General features: G+C 43.4%; 1 protein-coding gene across 2 annotated transcripts in view; it reads right to left on the bottom strand.

The window, feature by feature from the left end:
* LOC141131647 (stimulated by retinoic acid gene 6 protein-like) overlaps positions 1-21234 on the bottom strand; it is a 101835-nt gene that overhangs the window by 55173 nt on the left and 25428 nt on the right. For both annotated transcript variants that reach the window (XM_073619177.1, XM_073619178.1), the window contains 5 exons: positions 18079-18175; positions 15658-15755; positions 12785-12924; positions 1367-1487; positions 97-145 (listed from right to left, as the gene is read on the bottom strand). In XM_073619177.1, coding sequence (XP_073475278.1) covers positions 97-145; positions 1367-1487; positions 12785-12924; positions 15658-15755; positions 18079-18175 — 505 coding nt within the window. The remainder of the gene's footprint in view (positions 1-96; positions 146-1366; positions 1488-12784; positions 12925-15657; positions 15756-18078; positions 18176-21234) is intronic.

The raw sequence follows: 21234 nt of genomic DNA, 5'->3' as shown, positions 1-21234 counted from the left end.
TTAAATGGCTTCTTAACAGAAACATAGCATTTAGGCTAGTACACTTCAAAAATACCACATTTACAGTATATCTTAATAAAAAAAGAAAAAACTCACATAATTTCTTCTGGGACATTCAAACACATCTGCCAGTTGTACACAAAACCTGCAAGATAATTAGAGTATGTCAGTCTTACCAAATATAACAATTTGTGCTGTGAAAGGATTCCAGCCAACCAATAGTGAAGTCTCATAATAAGGTATCTGTACAGAGTGTAGAAATATACACACTAAAGACCCGTACACGCGGTCAGAAAATCTGAAGATAAACTTCGACAAATGAACGATTTGCCGATTTTCTGATCGTTAGTATGCTGCTTTTGACAGCTGATTACGAACTTTCAGCAGACAAAAACTGGATGTGCAGGCTTGAAAATTTTTGTCCGATGTGACTACAACGTCTGATTTTCTTTTCTTTAGTACGGTTTTCTGAAGAGCAAGACTAGGTATGCTCAGAAATGAAAGAACACATACAAAACAATTCAACACAGTACGTCTAACGTTGAATTCTGTCGTCAGAAAATTTTCTGATGGTGAGTACCCTCTTCACATGTCCTTGCTCCCATACCCTTTAACTGATAATTACCCCTCTGTTCTGCAGGCCTAAGAAGAAGCCTAGCATGTTTGTAAAATTTGCCTCATTCACCACATTAAACAGTACATGATGAATTTGAATGTTCAATTTGGAAAATATTCAGATGTTTCATATCATTTGGCTAAAATGTAAAATAACCATTATTTGGGAAATATTCGAATGCCCCGTACACATGATTGGAAATTCGGCCAGCAAAAGACCGATGAGAGCGTGTGTATGCTCCATTGGACTTTTGCTGGCAGAATTCCAGCCAGCAAAAGATTGATAGCAGGTTCTCCATTTTTCGGTCGAAAAAAGTTCCGATCGGAAATTCCGATCTTCTGTACCAATTCCGATGCGCAAAATTCCTACGCATGCTCGGAAACAATTCAACGCATGCTCGGAAACATTGAACTTCATTTTCTCGGCTCGTCGTAGTGTTGTACGTCACCGAGTTCTTGACGGTCGAAAGTTCAGTGAACTTTCGTGTGACTGTGTGTATGCAAGACAAGCTTGTGTGGAATTCTGTCAGAAAAACCATCCAAGATTTTTCCAATGGAAATTCCGCTCGTGTGTACGCGGCATTTCTTGCAGTGTTTCTGTGAATCTGACACATGCAGCACCGGTTTAGGAAAATTTGCTGGCAGGGTTGACGTACAGAAGTAGATCGGTAACTTTCACAGCTTTTCTAACACAAAATTACTGTTTTCTGAATGTTATGTTCAATATTCTTTGCTAATTGTTATCACTTACCAGCACAGGGAGTAGCAGAATCCCAGGGTTGACCCTATCACTCTGTTGTTAGTAGATAAGCAGGCAAAGAAAGGATAATAGTCCAGCCCAACCTCCAGTGCAGACAGTAGATAGACTAGTGCTAAGAAGAAGAAAATAAACTGCGATCATTTACTTAAAGTATTTGCAGAATTTAATGGCAAAGAATTAAAAATGACAGATTGTCCATCAATGATGACGTTCTTCAACCGTAGCTACATATTTTGGTAACTGTTGTCCTCTATTCATATGGAATAGTCTAAAAGCTGTCTGATTAACTTTAATTTCAGACATGTTCTGTTATTATTTTTATTATACAGAATTTATCTAACAGCAACAGTTTACGCAGCGCTTTACAATGTAAAGGGGGGTGCAGTACAATTACAATACAGTTCAATACAGAAGGAATAGTGTTATCAAATGGGCTAGAATCCCAATTATCATCCCATGGGTAGAGCTACCAATGCAGTGCATCACCAGGATGGGAAAATGGGGTGCTCTGCCAGAATGACCGAATGGCTCAAGACAACCTACAAACAGCAGATCAATTTGTTAAAATTGTTTCAGTAAAAACTTTTGTATAGGTTGCCTTGATCCTTTTAGACTTTTCTATAATCACAACCTTGCTGAAAATTATTGAAATTGCCTGAAAATTGATCTTCTAAGGACTCAGCAGAGTATGTTTAAGGCTTTTTGCCCACTTTTATTTATCCAACTGTAAAAATAATGTATTCTGCCAATACAGGGGTTGTTTAGCAATGAATACAGATATCTTTCAGCCTCATTGTTATTTTGTCACACAGCTGTTTCTATTTGTCCCAAAGTGTTGGTTCACACCAGGATTTGCACAGGAACATGCTCTGTGTTCCTGTATGATTCAATGTGATATGATTTTCAGCCTGTTCATTTGAATGGGCTAAAGTTGCACTGGATGCATGCACTACTTTTAAAAGCGCACTGGAAAGGGACCTCGCACTGCGATACTATGCGATCTGATGCTAGCAAATGCTTTGTGTTTGCAATCTGCATTTCAGGTGTTTATAGGCAGCTACTGACACTTGCAACAGATTGCACACCCAGTGCGTTTGGAACGTGGTGCCGGAAATGCACAAGGAATGTGGGTTTCCCGCACCATGTTCTGGTGTTAACGAGCACTAAGATAGAGCTGCCTAGACTGGACCTGTTGCCTGCTCACACAAAGACTCCTACATGCTTAACTCAGACACACAGGCCTGTTCTGATGTGGACTACATCTGTCCTTTCACAACATCTTAAGCCTCGTACACACGATACGATTGTTGGCCAACCAAGCGTCTGATTTTTGTCCAAAGGGTGTGTGCCAGGATCTTGTCTTGCATACTAATGGTACACAATTGTTGTGCCACAAACACAAACGTAGTGACGTACTACGAGGAATTTCAGCTCTTGAGCCCCACCCTTTGGGCACCTTCTGCTAATTTCATGTTTGGTGAGCATTGATTCCGAGCATGCGTATTTGTACTTTCAACTTTTGTGTGACGGATTTGTTGTCCACCGAAAATTTACTAGCCCGTCATCCAACATTTGTTGGCCGAAAATTGGACAACAATTGTCAAAAGGAGCGTACTAATGGTAAGATTTTAGGACAACAGTCTGTCAACAGACAATCCCCTGCCAACAATCGTACTTAAGGCCCCATACACACTATTAGATTTTCTGTAGATTTTTGTCTTCAGATTTATCAAATAACCATGTAGTGCAAGGGCCTGCCTGATATTGCATACAAATTGAAACTCTTAAGGTTTGACCTCATATTATTTGGTTTTGATAAATCTGAAGACAAAAATCTAATCGTGTTTATGGGGCTTAACTCTCACACACAGATGTCAGTCTGGCTCGGCGGCCTGTCTGTCCAGGATACCTGTGAATAGAAGCAAGGACTAACTAGAAAATACTCTCTTTTGTGGCCAACACACACATATCCTCAATCAGTCCCAACCTGTTAAGGGACCTTTTCCCTTCTGAAACAGAAACAGACCGTCCATCTATCACAATACAAAGGTCAGTAGAACAGTCATTTCATCTGCAGGTCACTAGGGCTGAGGGAAAACATTCTGGAGAATCCAAAAAGAGTGCCTATGACACTCTAGAATTCTGTCATGCTTCTGCATGATCAATGTTAGTGCTTGCCCTAAATGCATACACCTGTTGGGAATTGGTACATGAATTTGGGGCACGTAGTCCATTGAGTCTGCCCATTTTTTTTTTTTATGTTAACTTTGTTGTGTGACTATAGACCTATGTTTATTCCAAGCATGAAGCCATTTACTGTTGACTGTCTCACTACCTCTGCTGGTAGTTTATTCCAAGCATCAACCACCCTTTCAGTAAAATAATACATTCTAAGATTAGTTTTAAACTTCCCTCCCTTTAGTTTGAGGTCCTGTCCCGTGTTCTTGATTTTGGTTTCATATTGAAAAAAACTGCCTTCCTGAACCCTATTCATCCCCTTGATGTATTTAAAGGTTTCAGTCATGTCTCCCCTTTCCCTTCTTTATTCCAGACTGTACATATTAAGTTCCTGAAGTCGCTCTCGATATGTTTTATCCCCCAAACCTTTCACCATATTTTGTTAACAGTCTCTGGGCTTGTTTTATCTTATAAATATCTTTTTGTAAGTGAGGTCTCCAGAACTGGACATGGTATTCTATATGAGGTCTCACCAAAGATCAATATAGGGGAATCAGAACCTCCTTCCTCCTGCTGGTGATCCTTCTATTGATGCATCCTAGAATTATATTTTCTTTTTTCCACTGCGGGTCACACTGTTTGCTCATTTTGCTGAAATAAGTACCATAGCTAATAGACAGCCTTTAATGGTTATGGATCTGCCCATGATGACTGCTGTCAATCACAAGCAGAGAGCAGACTTGATAGGGATGCCGCTCATTCTCAGCATCACTGCTTCCTGGGTGGGAACCTGTCAGCTGTGAAGCCAACAGCAGTGACAGGTGAAGAAGGGAGGAGGTAGCGGCAGCAAACATGTAAGCAGTTGCCTACTTAGGGTAATTGTTGGTAATGTAATGAAGGGTAAATGGCCAGTGGTCAGCCAGTAAGTAGAACCATATTTATGGAAGAGGATAAACATGTAAACGAGTCGGTTGTAGTGCATTGTAAATGTAAATAATATTGTCTCTTCAGTAAAACAGTTACTGTTTAAGAAGAACTGTGTGGTCTGATTGTACTTTAATAATGTATTCAAGGTGTATTAAAAGAATTGGGGAACAAAGAGTTACCTCTTAAAGTTAACCCTTGTGGTTATCAAACATAATTTAAATTACAGTTAACCCTTGGGGTCGTGAGCTGCGGAGTGTCAAGAAGGAGAAGCACTTTTGGTGTGGAGCTGTGTGGCCAGAAATGGAGATTCTGTAGGTAAAGGTGGCTGGGCATGGGGCACTCTATTATGCGGAAAGGTTCCTATCATAGGGCATACTGCAGTTCAAAATTTTTCAAGGCACTGGACCTGGAACCACATGAATGCAGGTCCCTGTGAGAAGTGTGGTGGGTCTACTTTTTGGTTTAAGGGCAGGACAGAAGAAAAGTACATTCAGTGTCACAAAGAGCTGTTGGAGGATTATGAGTGCTTAGCGCTATCTCCCTCAGAATTCCTCTCTAGTCAGTGCCAGGACAAGAGTCACTGGCAGGATATAGGACTTGATCCTTCTATGTGTGTGGCCTGGTGAAGTAGTATGGCTTCCAGCCACAAGATGCCGCTAACCCACATGAGAGTTAATACAGAACATTGTAATGATGGCTGCATGCAGTTCCCCCATGTGGCTACATGCTAACCTTTGACATAGTCGGCAGTATACACAATGAAGTGGAAAAAAATGCTGCTTCTTTGCAACAGCACACAAAGACAGTCACTCTACCTGTCTATGTACACTAAATTAGAGTTGGCCAGCTTTGTTATTTATTAAAGGGGTTGTAAAGGTTTGTTTTTTCTTAAATAAAACTAACAAACATGTTATACTTACCTGCTCTGTGCAAGGGTTTTTCCTCTTCTGGGGTGCCCCGTCGGCACTCCTGGCTCCTCCCCTTCATTGGGTGCCCCCCACACAGAGCTGATTTCTATGGGGGCACACATGCAGGCTCGCTCCTGAGTCCCACTGCTGTGTCCATTGACACAGACAGCGGGACTCGGCCATGCCCCACTACTGTGTCACTGGATTTTATTGACAGCAACAGAAGCCAATGGCTCCTGCTGCTATCAACCTGTCCACGGAGGAGAGAGACAGCGGCTGCAGCTGCTGGGCTCATGCACATCACTGATCGGATTGGACTCAGGTAAGAAAAAGGGAGGGTCTAGGGGTAGCTGCAGCACAGAAGGTTTCCCACCTTAATGCATAGAATTATAAAAACCTTGAGACTTTACAATCACTTTAACCACTTGACGACCGCCGATGTACGTTGGCAGAATGGCACGAACAGGCAGAATCACGTACATATACGTGATCTGCCTTCCGCAGGTGGGGGGTCCGATCGGACCCCCCCCGGTGCCAGAGGCGGTCGCCATTTCTTCCCGGACGATGGGAGGTGAGGGGGAGACCATCCATTCGTGGCCACCCCCTCCCGATCGCTCCCGTAAACAGAGGGAGAGGAAGTGATGTCATCCCTCCTCAAGCCGGTCTTTTCGATCCGGCGCCGAGGAGAGAAGACATCCAAGTAAGTGCACCAACACTACACTTCCAGTAGAACACGCCAGGCACACTTTTCACCCCCCATCACCCCCCGATCACCCCCCTGCACCCCCTGTCACACTGACACCAATAGCAGTTTTTTTTTTTTTTTGCATTGGTGTCAGTTTGTGACAGTTATAAGTGTTAGGGCAGTTAGGTTAGCCCCCTTTAGGTCTAGGGTACCCCCCTTTAGGTCCAGGGTACCCCCCTAACCCCCCCTAATAAAGGTTAACCCCTTGATCACCCCCCGTCGCCAGTGTCGCTAAGCGATCGTTTTTCTGATCGCTGTATTAGTGACACAGGTGACGCTAGTTAGGGAGGTAATTATATAGGTTCGCTGTCAGTGTTTTATACTACCTAATAAAGGTTTTAACCCCCTGATTGCCCCCTAGTTAACCCTTTCACCAGTGATCACCGTATAAGTGTTACGGGTGACGCTGGTTAGTTAGTTTGTTTTTTATAGTTTTAGGGCACCCGCCGTTTATTACCTTATAAAGGTTTAACCCCCTAATTGCCGGCGGTGATATAATTTAAGTTTTTAGGGTCAGATAAGGTCTGCGTCGCCCCAGGCAGCGTCAGGTTAGCGCCAGTACCGCTAACACCCACGCACGCAGCATACACCTCCCTTAGTGCTATTGTGTCTGAGCGGATCAATATCTGATCAGATCTATACTAGCGTCCCCAGCAGTTTAGGGTTCCCATAAACGCAGTGTTAGCGGGATCAGCCCAGATACCTGCTAGCACCTGCGTTTTGCTCCTCGGCCCAGCCCAGCCCACCCAAGTGCAGTATCAATCGATAACTGTCACCTACAAAACACTAAGCACACATAACTGCAGCGTTCGCAGAGTCAGGCCTGATCCCTGCGATCGCTAACAGTTTTTTGGTAGCGTTTTGATACAGTCGCTGACAGTCAGGAGCTTTTTTGCCTGTGAGTCTCACTAGTGTACCCCTAAATTTAGAGCCCAAAATGGCAAATCGAGGGTACACTAGTGAAGAGGCCTACACGTTTCTGAGCATGACAGATAGTGAAGAGGAAGTCACTCATCTGTCAGATTCAGGCTCAGAATACGATCCTGTAGAGGACAGCGGCTCCATGACAGATAGCTCTGACGACGGAGTTGTGGTCCCTGCCAAGGTCAAGCGTACCAGACCCCAATCTTCTTCTTCTGTCCTTGAAGTGCAAGAACCGCAGGGCTCTCCTATGGAGCAGAGAAGTACTAGTGCCGCTATTCCTTCTGGTGAACAGGCAAGCACCAGCGGCCTAGTACACCCTGGTCTTACATCCAGCACTGCAGTATCACGTGGTGACGTGGCAAGTCCCATAAGTGCAGTTCAAGCTGGCGAGGTGGCAAGCACAAGTAGTGTCCCGCTGCCACCAAAAAGACGAACACAGGCCCGTCGTGCCCATAGTGCCCTTCCTGCTGCATTCGCCAATCCGAATTGGGAACCCACCACTTCTGCAGCACCCGTACTTCCCCCATTCACTGGCCAACCCGGAATTCAGGTGGAAACAGTTGATTTTACGCCACTGGATTTTTATTCGCTGTTTTTCACCGAAGATCTCTATAGATCTATTGTGGACCAAAGCAATTTATACGCTGGTCAACACATCGTCGCTAATCACCAGTCCTCCCTTGCCAGAGATTGGAGACCAATTACAGTCTCCGAATTTAAGATCTTTCTGGGCCTTTCCCTCAACATGGGCTTGAATAAAAAGAGTAAGTTGCGGTCATATTGGTCCACTGACCCAATTTACCATGCGTCCGTGTTCTCTGCTTCCATGGCCAGGGCACGATACAAGCAGATTTTGCGGTTCATGCACTTCAGTGACAATGAACTCTGTCGTCCTCGTGGAGACCCTGGATACGATCGGCTCTACAAAATTCGGCCCCTCGTAAACCACTTCAGCCAACGTTTTGCAGACTTGTTTACTCCCCATCAAGTTGTCTGCGTTCATGAGTCCCTGATTAAATTTTCTGGCCGCTTGTCATAAGCTCTGTGACAGGGCCACAGGCTATACATGTAGGTTTATGGTTTACGAGGGCAAAGATAGTCACGTAGAGCCGACAAACTGCCCTGACTACATAGGAAGCGCTGGCAAGATAGTGTGGGACTTGGTGTCACCCTTATTCGGAAAGGGGTACCACTTGTACGTGGACAATTATTACACGAGCGTGCCAATTTTTAGTCACTTGTTTGATCAGCAGATTGGAGCATGTGGCACCGTGCGACCTAATCGCCGGGGCTTTCCCCAGCGGCTTGTAGATTTCCGTCTTAGGCTGGGGGAGAGAGCCTGCTTGAAGTGTAATAACTTGCTTGCTATGAAGTGGAGGGACAATAAGAATGTTTTCGTTCTTACCTCCCTTCATGCAGACACGACGGTCCAAATTACTACGGCGACTGGTGTTGTGGAGAAACCCCTCTGTGTCCACGAATATAACCAAAATATGGGAGGGGTGGACCTCAACGACCAGTTGTTGGCGCCGTACCTAGTTGCCCGTAAGGCCAGACGCTGGTACAAAAAAGTGTCTGTTTATTTATTTCAATTGGCTTTGCTGAACGCTTATATGTGCTATACAGAGCTTCAGTTCGGACTGGATCCTTCCTTAAATTCCAGGAAGAGATCGTCAGAGCCCTTCTGTATCCAGACGGTGCTTCACCTCACCTTCCCCAACCAAATGCAGTAAGCCGGCTGCATGAGAGGCATTTTTCTTATGCCCTCCTGAGTACCCCTACCCAAAGAGCCCCCCAAAAAAGATGTTGTGTCTGCAGCAAGCGCGGATTTAGGCATGACACCCGGTGTTATTGTCCCTTCTGTCCTGGCAATCCTGGTCTTTGCATGGATGTTTTGAACGCTACCATTCACTAGTTGAGTATTAGCATAGGGTACAGCACTGCACAGACTAGGACACACTTTCACAGGGTCTCCCAAGATGCCATCGCATTTTGAGAGACCCAAACCTGGTACCAGTTACAAAAGTTAAAAGTTACTAAAAAAAGTGTAAAAAAAAATAAAAAAATAAAAAAATAAAAATAAAAACACAAAAAAAATATAAAATAAAAAAACCAAAAATAGTTGTTGTTTTATTGTTCTCTCTCTCTCTATTCTCTCTCTATTGTTCTGCTCTTTTTTACTGTATTCTATTCTGCAATGTTTTATTGTTATTATGTTTTACCATGTTTGATTTTCAGATATGCAATTTTTTTATACTTTACTGTTTACTGTGTTTTGTTGGTAACCATTTTATTGTTTTCAGGTACGCCATTCAGCTGCAGAGCGGATTTATTTATCTTGACAGCAACAGCGTTTGCTCCCACGATACATAAAGCCGTGACTCCAGCGCTTTCGGAGGTGATTTCACCACCACAGTTACATACTTCAGCATATATGCCGAAGCGTGGGGGCAGCAGTGGGTGGAGGAGCGATTTGCTCCTGCCTTTTGTGGGAGGATGCCCCCATGCTTCGGCATATATATATTTTAGGCACAGGTTGCGTTAAATGTTTTATTTTTTACTATTTTTTTTTTGTATTTGCTTTGCAGGTATGGTAAGTCTTACTGTTATACTGTAATGTTACTTTGTTTTATTGTTAACCATCATTTGCTTAGCAGGTACGCCATTCAGTTGCAGTGCGGATTTATTTATCTTGACAGCAACAGTGTTTGCTCCCACGATATATAAAGCCGTGACTCCAGCGCTGTCAGAGGTGATTTCACCACCACAGTTACATACTTCAGCATATAAAAAAAGAAAAAGAAAGCGGGGAAGAAGAGGGAGGGTGGAAAAGAGGGATAGAAAAGAAGAGAGAAAGAAAAGGGTAGAGGAATGTAGAAAAGGGAGGAATAAAGTCTGGAAAGAAGAGGGGAGAGGAGGAAAGAAATTCCTCTTTTCCACCCTCCCTCTTCTTCCCCGCTTTCTTTTTCTTCTCTCCCTGCTTCCCCACTCATTTCTTACTTCACAAATCTCTGTCCTATGTCACACATTACCATGTCATTCACACATTATTCCCCACACTTGCAATTTTATAGGTTGTGAATCCTCTCACCTCCCTTTCCTTTTCCTGAGGCCACATTCATCACTCCATTTCCCTACACTGATCCATTCTGGAGGATCATCTGTGTGGATGGTGCTGCCGAGACATGCCCCCTCAGCTTCGGACCCTGGCATACTGGCTGGTTGCGCATGCGTGCTGCGAGTCCATGTTTTCGGTGAGAAAATAGTACTAAGTCCTGTTCTAACACTACCCATTTGTCTTCCAATATCATTCATTTCTACTATTTTGCCAACTTATAGATGGTCACTACGGTTATGCTCCTGATGAGTGGCTATAAGGCCCCGAAACGACGTAGAGCTTACAACTACCGTTTTGTATACACAATGATCCATCATATGCGTATGAACGTTCCCAATTTATTGTATGTTATGTTTGCAATAAGAAACCCCTGTCGAATTGTATTTTCTGGATGACTACAAATCATTACTATAGAGCTATGTGCCAGCATATATAGAGCTATGTGCCTAAATATGTATATATATGAAATTGTGCATTATTTCAAAAATAAATTGCATTCTTATCCAATGTATATTTCTGCCTCCTTATGCCTCATTCAAAGTCCCGCACCTGTTCTCTCTCATTCTCTTATATTTTGGGGTGTAATTCCACATATGCCCATGGCATGTTTGAGCAATATATCATTTAGTGACAACTTTGTGCAAAAAAAAAAAAAAAAAAATTGTCAATTTCCCGCAACTTGTGTCAAAATAATAAAATATTCCATGGACTCAACATGCCTCTCAGCAAATAGCTTGGGGTGTCTACTTTCCAAAATGGGGTCATTTGGGGGGGGGGGGGGTTGTGCCATCTGGGCATTTTATGGCCTTCAAAACTGTGATAGGTAGTGAGGAGTGAAATCAAAAATTTATGCCCTTAGAAATCCTGAAGGCGGTGCTTAGTTTTCGGGGCCCCGTACGCGGCTAGGCTCCCAAAAAGTCCTAAACATGTGGTATCCCCGTACTCAGGAGAAGCAGCAGAATGTATTTTGGGGTGTAATTCCACATATGCCCATGGCATGTTTGAGCAATATATCATTTAGTGACAACTTTGTGCAAAAAAAAAATGTGTTACTTTCCCACAACTTGTGTAAAAATATAAAATATTCCATGGACTCAACATGCCTCTCAGCAAATAGCTTGGGGTGTCTACTTTCCAAAATGGGGTCATTTTGGGGGGTTTTGTGCCATCTTGGCATTTTATGGCCTTCAAAACTGTGATAGGTAGTGAGGAGTGAAATCAAAAATGTACGCCCTTAGAAATCATGAAGGAGGTGCTTGGTTTTCGGGGCCCCGTACGCGGCTAGGCTTCCAAAAAGTCCCACACATGTGGTATCCCCATACTCAGTAGAAGCAGCTAAATGTATTTTGGGGTGCAATTCCACATATGCCCATGGCCTGTGTGAGCAATATATCATTTAGTGACAACTTTGTGCACAAAAAAAAAAAATTGTCACTTTCCCGCAACTTGTGTCAAAAAATAAAATATTCCAAGGACTCAACATGCCTCTCAGCAAATAGCTTAGGGTGTCTACTTTCCAAAATGGGGTCATTTGGGGGGTTTTGTGCCATCTGGGCATTTTATGGCCTTCAAAACTGTGATAGGTAGTGAGGAGTGAAATCAAAAATTTATGCCCTTAGAAATCCTGAAGGCAGTGATTGGTTTTCGGGGCCCCGTACGCGGCTAGGCTCCCAAAAAGTCCCACACATGTGGTATCCCCGTACTCAGGAGAAGCAGCTGAATGTATTTTGGGGTGCAATTCCACATAGGCCAATGGCCTGTGTGAGCAATATATCATTTAGTGACAACTTTTTGTAAATATTCAATGGGTTCAACATGCCTCTGAGCAATTTCTTTGGGGTGTCTACTTTCCAAAATGGGGTCATTTGGGGGGGTTTTGTACTGCCTGCCATTTTAGCACCTCAAGAAATGACATAGGCAGTCATAAACTAAAAGCTGTGTAAATTTCAGAAAATGTACCCTAGTTTGTAGACGCTATAACTTTTGCGCAAACCAATAAATATACGCTTATTGACATTTTTTTTACCAAAGACATGTGACTGAATACATTTTGGCCTAAATGTATAACTAAAATTGAGTTTATTGGATTTTTTAATGACAAAAAGTAGAATTTTTTTTTTCAAAATTTTCGGTCTTTTTCCGTTTATAGCGCAAAAAATAAAAACGGCAGAGGTGATCAAATACCATCAAAAGAAAGCTCTATTTGTGGGAAGAAAAGGACGCAAATTTCGTTTGGGTACAGCATTGCATGACCGCGCAATTAGCAGTTAAAGCGACGCAGTGCCAAATTGGAAAAAGTCCTCTGGTCCTTATGCAGCATAATGTTCCGGGGCTAAAGTGGTTAAGTGGAGATAATTACCTTTTAATTTGGTGATTTTAAGAACTACCTGAACCTATCACACATTTTGGTAAAAACCAAAACTGGCCACAGGGTTTTTTAATCTGACGCAGGACATTTTAAAGGGCCATACGGCTGGAAAAGTGGGTATGTTCTAATCAGCTGAGATCTATTGTATCATCTAGAAAACCAGTAGTCTTTACAAAAGATGCTGTAAATGTAAAATTCTGTTTCTGCCTACAGCTTTATTTATTGAAGTGATTATAAATACCCTTGGCCCAGGGTGGAGCTGTAAAGTTGAAATAATTGGAATATTCATTGTGGAACAATAGAAAAACTGTTGTAGCTGTGGCACCACATGCTGCCCCATATGACCAACGATTTGAGTAACTGCTAATGAAGTTCACAGGTCTGAAAATACAAAACAGAAAGAACAGGTTGTAGGAAATCTGCAATGGATTCAGAAGATTTTGGATTTCAGTGACTAAAACCAATTGTAGCAACATGTAAACAAACTTGAAGCATATCTAAACCCAACAACAAAAATGTAATATATTAAAGCTTACCAGTCCTGAAATGTGACTGTCTGCATTCAGGGAAGCACATACAGTATCTCACAAAAGTGAGTACACCCCTCCCATTTTTGTAAATATTTTATTATATTTTTTCATGTGACAACACTGAAGAAATGACACTTTGTTACAATGTAAAGTAGTGAGTGTACAGCTTGTATAAGGGGAATGTGCTGTCCCCTCAAAATAACTCAACACACAGCCATTAATGTCTAAACCACTGCCAACAAACGTGAGGACACCCCTAAGTGAAAATGTCCAAATTGGGTCCAATTAGCCATTTTTCCTTCTCGGTGTCATGTGACACATTAGTGTTAAAAGGTCTCAGGTGTGAATGGGGAGCAGGTGTGTTAAATTTGGTGTTATTGCTCTCACTCTCTCATACTGGTCACTGGAAGCTCAACATGGCACTTAATGGCAAAGAACTCTCTGATGATCTGAAAAAAAGATGGCCTAGGCTATAAGAAGATTGCCAAGACCCTGAAACTGAGTTGCAGGATGGTGGCCAAGACCATACTGCGGTTTAACAGAACAGGTTCCACTCAGAACAGGCCTCCCCATGGTTGACCAAAGAAGTTGAGTGCTGCCAGATTGCTACAGAGGTTGAAGGGGTCAGCCTGTCAGTGCTCAGACCATACACCGCACGCTGCATCAAATTGGTCTGCATGGCCGTCGGCCCAGAAGGAAGCCTCTTCTAAGGATGATGCACAAGAAAGCCCGCAAAAACAGTTTGCTGAAGACAAGCAGACTAAGGACATGGATTACTGGAACCATGTCCTGTGGTCTGATGAGACTAAGATAAACTTATTTGGATCAGATGGTGTCAAGTGTGTGTGTGGCGGCAACCAGGTGAGGAGTACAAAGACAAGTGTGTCTTGCCTACAGTCAAGCATGTGGTGGGAGTGTCTTGGTCGGTGGATGCATGAATGCTGCCGGCACTGGGGGAGCTACCATTTCATTGAGGGAACCATGAATGCCAACATGTACTGTGACATACTGAAGCAGAGCATGATCCCCTCCCTTCAGAGACTGGGCTGCAGGGCAGTATTCCAACATGATAATGACCCTAAACACACCTACAAGACGACCACTGCCTTGCTAAAGAAGCTGAGGGTAAAGGTGATGGACTGGCTAAGCATGTCTCCAGACTTAAACGATATTGAGCATCTGTGGGCCATCCTCAAATGGAAGGTGGAGGAGCACAAGGTCTCTAACATCCACCAGCTCCGTGATGTCATCATGGAGAAGTGGAAGAGGACTCCAGTGGCAACCTATGAAGCCCTGGTGAACTCCATGCCTAAGAGGGTTAAGGCAGTTCTGGAAACTAATGGCGGCCACACAAAATATTGACAGTTTGGGCCCAATTTGGACATTTTTACTTAGTGGTGTACTCACTTTTGTTGCCAGCGGTTTAGACATTAATGGCTGTGTGTTGAGTTATTTTGAGGGCACAGAAAATTTACACTGTTATACAAGCTGTACACTCACTACTTTACATTGTAGCAAAGTGTCATTTGTTCAGTGTTGTCAGATGAAAAGATAAAATAAAATGTTTACAAAAATGTGAGGGATGTACTCACTTTTTTGAGATACTGTATATCCATGTACACAAGTACCACTCAGATGTAAGAATATCAGCTTACAGCTACTGCATATTTCAGCCTGTCATTGATTTTGGCAGGCTGTTGGCAGCAGGTTGTACACTGCACCAGTGATTCCCAGGCAAATAACTATGCTCAAATGTACACTGTACAGCCCTCTTGCGACCATACGCATGTACCCTTAAAAAATACCAGCCAGGTACACTATGCAGCATGTAGAGTAAAATAACTGAAGGACTGTCCATATAGACTGGCATTTGCATTCTTAGATGGTTGTCTGCATGGAGCCACCAAGTTAATAACAGCTAATATAACTGCATATAAGCATCAGGTGCCCCCAAATTCCAGCTTGGCACCAAAGATGCACCATGCTCCTACAAGCCTTATGCATCCAGAAGAATGTTGCAGTAACACTTGTCCTGGCACTCTGGTGAGCAGACCAAGAACTGAGCGATCAGCAGGCATGTGACTGCTCAGTTCTTAGTCTAAGAACTGACATGGGAGAGCTGCAACTTCACACCAATGCTGCAGCATAGAGGTGAGTATATACTGTATGTTGCATAAGTAGTATTCTGCAAAAAGGAAATTTTTGTTCTGAATTCATGTTATAAAATAATAGTAAATGCCCTGGTATGTGAGGGTGCCTAGGCACACCTGTGTCTACAGCCTCATAGTTGTGTATCTGCAGTGTAAGATCTAAGTCACTGCTGCATCTGACTGCTAGTCTCACCAGGTTTGAAGTGAGATTTGGTGTGATATGCATTTTACTGCTCACTATTCTACTAGTTGGCTACCTGCATACAAAGACACAGTGCAGAACAAGGTATGGCAAATCAGGAATTTGGAAAGATCGGGAGACTACAGGCAATACTGATGACTAGTCTACTGCCCTCCACTTCCCTTTTTTGGGTATAGCTTTCAGAGTTCATCTCCTCTTTAACAGTGCATGAAAAAGACAACACATTACTTACACAACAATGCCGAATCTCCTGGCCAGTGGTATTTTATCTGTTGTTTTCTGATGTGTAGCTCTTCGTTGGAGGAAGGATAATAAAACTGTAATCAGCACCTGGAAAAATCCAAACATCAAAGGCTGCTTATAATAAATGGACAGATATGTGCTACCACTCAAGTATGGTATGGCTTGCTTTAAGAGAAAGTCATTTGTTATCTGACATGTTACAATCAGACAATCCTCTATTGAACAATGTTATGTAGCGATGGCCCCAAAAGGAGCTGCTGGATTTTAATGGGCTCTCTTGCTTTCTCTACTATTGATGTACCCTCTAGCTGCTCCCAAACAACTCACTGACTAGGGGGACACCCCTTGGGGAGCAGTACTTTCCAGATCACCCCCTCTATCCATCAAGTTTGCTTTGTACTTTGACTTGCTTGACCATCTCTACCAACAACTCACTGGCGCACCAACGTTGAGAGGCAAACTTCAGATCCTTTGATCCTTTTCTAGAAATGTATGGACTTGATTGTCCAGAGAGAGAGGGTTAGCTGTAAAGGATACCCCAACATATTAGCAAAAATCCCTCTGCACAATTGACTTTTCATAGAAGGCCCAGGCTGCTATCTTCTAGTATCATTTATATTTTATGGACTTTTTTAGAATTTTATTTTTACAGATTATTATCACGTTAATGCACACTGTCACTTTATCATATTCATTTGTAATATTGCATGGTTTGTTCATGCACTGCATAATTATCAGTGTATAGCTGTATAGTATAATAATTTTTAGCGCAGCGTGTATATATATATATATATATATATATATATACATATATATTTTTAATTATCCAACATACTTCTCTTTTTCAGAGCAGAGAAAACTGCCCACGCCCCCTAGCAGGTATGGCCACACATTCTATGACTTGAACTTTGAGGGAACTGGTGTCCAAACCAAATCAGGATCTGAAATGTTCAGCAACATTGGCATTTTTGTTTATGTTGATATTGGATATGTGGTCTGGTATTCTGTCACAGAGGCATCTTGTTGTGCGCCCAACATAATTAATATTACATTTTGTACAGGTGATAACATATATTACCTAATGCATCTGGCAATTGACTAATTGTCTGATGATGTATTAGTGTTGTTTGCACAAGAGAAAACTGTATGAGGATCCCCAGTAAAACGACAACTTGAGCAATGGGTAGCATTACACTTGAAACGTCGAGAGACAAACTTCAGATCCTTCAGTCCTTTTCTAGCAATTTATTGATTGTCCAGGGAGAGAGGGTTAGCTGTACAGGATACCCAAAAACATTAGCAAAAACCTCTCTGCACAATAAACTCTTCATAGAAGGTCCAGACAGATACTACCTTCCAGTATCTTTTATGTCTGTACCACAGACTAATGTAGAATGGGTTATGCCTCTGCAACAGGTTAATGTAAGTTCTGTAGGCCTGTATGGGCAGCTACCTTTCATTTTCTTCTGCCTTTGCCACAGGCCAAGTTGGGACTCTTCAGGCCCTTCTAGGCTCAGACAAGCAGCTAGGAGAACAAACATCCTTTCTTGGCTCTGGCTCCCTCCTCCAGGCAAAGACTGGAATTTTATGGAGCTTCATCCTCCCAAGGCAGTAGCCTGAGAGGGAAGGACTGGACCTTGCTTTATTAACATTCTCACCAGGCAGAACCTAGAAGGCATGGATCTTCATAGTGGGTTTCTCCAAATAATTATCCTACCCAGCACAGTGTACATCCCTTCAGTGATTGGCCATAGCAAAACTAGGCAGAAATATTCATAGGCCAATACATTGTATTCTCCCACTCTACTTACTGGGGAGTGGGGAGCAGTGCCCAGTAGCAGGCAGAAGAAAACCATGTCCTTGAGCTTAGGAGAAACTGAGCAATCCCAAATAATATTAACAAAGCTTTAGCTGGCCGAGCTGCAAACAACAAATTTGGATAGGGATGTTCCAGCTTAAGGCAAAGTTCCTACACTTATTTATGATTGCGTGATAGGCCAAGCAGTCAGATGCTGTATGGGCCCAAGGGAGAACAATAGTTATAAGAGCAGGCATTCTAACCTGTCCCATTGCTTATTTTGCCTTAAAAATGGTTAACTGGTGGGTGCCTGTTAGACATAGAGAAATTAGATGAGTTTGTTTGCAGGGTGCCTTCCTCTATTTATATATCCGTGGGCAATACCAGACCCTCGTTGCTGAAAAGCATTAAGAGAAATATTGTATTGCTCTTCAGGTACTGGAGGTATGTGGCAGCTTCCTCTTCTGTTTTTATATCAAAACATACATGCACTGCCCATAATGTTTGTGGTGAGCCATAGGGTACTTCTTGTTGGTAAACTTTAATTACATTTGCTGATAAATAATATTGGTCCCAGTGAAAAAAGTACTTACCAAAGAATAAAATACTTACAGCAGGAATTAATGAATAATGAACAAAGAGTTCCATTTGAATGCTTTTTTGACAAGTTCCTGGCGTTTCACCACCTGTATGGTTTGCAGTAGTAAAGCTTAAACAAAATAGATTGCAACTTTTTAAAATGTGCTTCCCACAAGTCTACACAAATTTATTCCAGTACATAGGAATATACCGTATACTTTCTAAAATCACCTGCTTAAAGTGGCAAGCTTTTTAAGATATATACACTGCATACAATTTGAAATCTAAGGTATCATTTTTTTCAAAGTGAAAATCTAGCCAGTTTTCTGGGACATAAGATATAAATATACATTTTCTGAATATAACCTCCGTCAGAGCTTAATTGCTAATATTGACACTAATTGGGGTAAATCGCTCTAGTGATTGTTGTCGGTGGTAGAGAAGGTGAGGGAAATCCCTTAGTGGGGCATACCTGTCCTGTTGACAACTTTAAAAGTTGTAGAAAATATAAAGTAGGGGGATGGAACTTTATAGGTGAAATTAGTACAAGGACATACCAAATTGAATAAAATCGAAATTTATTAAAGTTACAAAAGTACATAACAACAATATTATAAAATACATGAACAGCTTTATGGTCATTCAAGACGTGTTATTGTAGCTCCTATAGCTGTTCCCACATCTAAATCCTACATGTTTCGCCGTATGGACAGACTCCTATTTCTGTGTATTTGGCAATAACAGGATTTTACTTTCTATCATAGAGGTGTTACTCCTTTTAGGGAACTCTTGCCAATAAATAAGATGCATTCATGTATTAAATATATTGTATACGGGGGCATGGCCTGGACGGGCATGTGAGCGGTCGCAGTGCACGGAGCTCCCGCTACTGATCCTCTGTTGATCCTTATCCCGCCACAGATCCGCATCGGAACCCGACCCGGAGACACACCCTGTCCCTACAGACAGCCACCAAGTGCCGACTGACACTCACAGGAGCCCATGATGACCCGTAAGGGGGGAAAGGACGCGGAGGCCACGGAGACCCAAGATGGCGCCGGAACTCCTAAGCCCTAACGAGTGGCGCAAGGCGCCGATAGAACACAGGAGGTGGGCGGTAAGTCGCACAAGCCCCCTAAACAACAAGGAGCAGAGCAGCCCAGAGATATGCTATATTATGCTCAGAAAATGCAGGAGACCCACAACTCTTTTCCCCCACAGTCGCAGTCAACAACGCATGGGCCTGACAGACAAAATGGCATTCCTGCATTAGACGACACACTGCCATTAGAGAGCTCCCCAGAACCCACTCCTGACCTGTTTGAGACAACACAGGAAGAGACACAACAGTCCACATTAACTGAGATTCTGCGTGCGGTACAGCGCTGCACAGCATCAGTAGAAGGCTTAAAGGTGCAGTTTGGGGGCCTCACTGAAACGGTGTCACTAATGAGACAGGATCTCCAGAAGATCCGGGAGAGGACCAGGGCAGTGCAGGGCAGGATTAGTGAGGTGGAGGACTTGCTACCCCCCCTCACCAGGGATGCCAGAACTGCTTTACAACAATCTGCACAGGCTAACGCTAACACCGACGACATTGAGAACCGTCTCAGACGGAATAATGTCCAGATAGTCAGGCTCCCAGAGAAAGTTGAGGGTCGGGACCTCACAGCATTCATAGAAGCATGGCTCCAGGACATATTTGGCAAAGAGGCCTTCACAGCACTGTTCGCGGTGGAACGGGCACACTGCACTCCTCCAAGACCCCTCCCCCCTGGCAACCCACCAAGATCCATGCTGGCCAGGCTCTTGAACTATAAGGATAGAGAGATTATACTTAGACTGGCCAGAGAGAGAGGCGCAGTGCACTATAACGGGACTAAAATTTCCTTTTATCCTGACTTCTCGGTGGAGGAACAAAGCAAAAGGGCTAAGCTCGCCGAAGTGAAGAAACGCCTGCAGAGAATACCAGTTATCTATGCTATGTTGTACCCGGCCAAACTGCGCATCACTGTCAGGGGGCAATCTACTTTTTTTGAATCGGCCTCCGATGCATCCGCATGGCTGGACCGCAATGAACAAGACCACAAGAGACACCGAGAAGCCGACAGGGAAGACTGATGTCCGCCTCACAAAACATCAGGGCCGGTATGTAACTTACTGAGGGGAAAAATCTTTATTTTTGTTCACCACTTATAAGGCGGAATAATGTTCACCTTTCCAAAAACTAACGTTTGACAAGAGCTTTGAAAGAGTTTGACTGATCAAAATGAAACCCGAGTCGAGGTGGGGAAGACATGCCCACGGGGACTCACGATTCTACATTGTACCCCAGTTACGAGGGCTGGTTATTTGGTGCCCTGTTGGCACGAGTTTTCTGAACGACCTCATGCGGGCATGCTGATTGCACCCGACAGACCAGTTCAGGACAGTTCTTTGATTTTCTGATGGTCACACAAACACGCTGTGCTCTGAACTTTTCTTTTCCTTGCTGCTGCCGTCACAACATGTTGCTATGTCACACCGAAGTACCAGAACTTTGCATCCATGGCATGACTGCTGTTTTACTGGTGCTCGGGTCCGGGGCGCCAGGATATATAGGCCCCAGGTAAAATAATACACCACAACCAGCATGGCCACCACCCCGATTGTAGCCTGGAACGTCCGCGGCGTTCATGACCCATTGAAACGTACTATGATTAACGCTTCTTTGAAAAAATTTCATCCTGCTATAGTGAGTCTCCAGGAGACTCAACTTACGAAAGACACGATTGGTTTTTTGCAATATTCCTGGGTGGGCAAGGCATACCATTCCACTCACACCGCATATTCGCGTGGGGTGAGTGTGTTGGTACATAAATCCTTGGCCTACCAGGAATTGGATGTAAGTACAGACCCTCTGGGCAGATACGTATTTTTGTACTGTAAACTGTTTACCTTGACTGTGATAATTGCCTTTGTGTACATACCACCCCCATTTTCTAGAGAGATATTGCAGCTTCTCCTGTCTTACCTGGTCGATAAACCTGATGTTACCATGCTAATCATGGGTGACTTTAATGGTTACCTGGATCCCAGAATGGATAGGCATCCCCCGGCTCAGCCTCCGGCGGGGAGCAGGGGCACTATTTTGAGCCGGTTGCTGTCGGAGGTGGGTTGGGCAGATGTCTGGAGGGATAAACACCCAAC

The sequence above is a fragment of the Aquarana catesbeiana genome, linkage group LG03 (assembly GCF_042186555.1).
Source record: "Aquarana catesbeiana isolate 2022-GZ linkage group LG03, ASM4218655v1, whole genome shotgun sequence".
Classification (NCBI taxonomy): Eukaryota; Metazoa; Chordata; class Amphibia; order Anura; family Ranidae; genus Aquarana; species Aquarana catesbeiana.
Note: the sequence above shows the minus strand (reverse complement) of the source record. Positions and strands in the feature narration are given on the sequence as shown.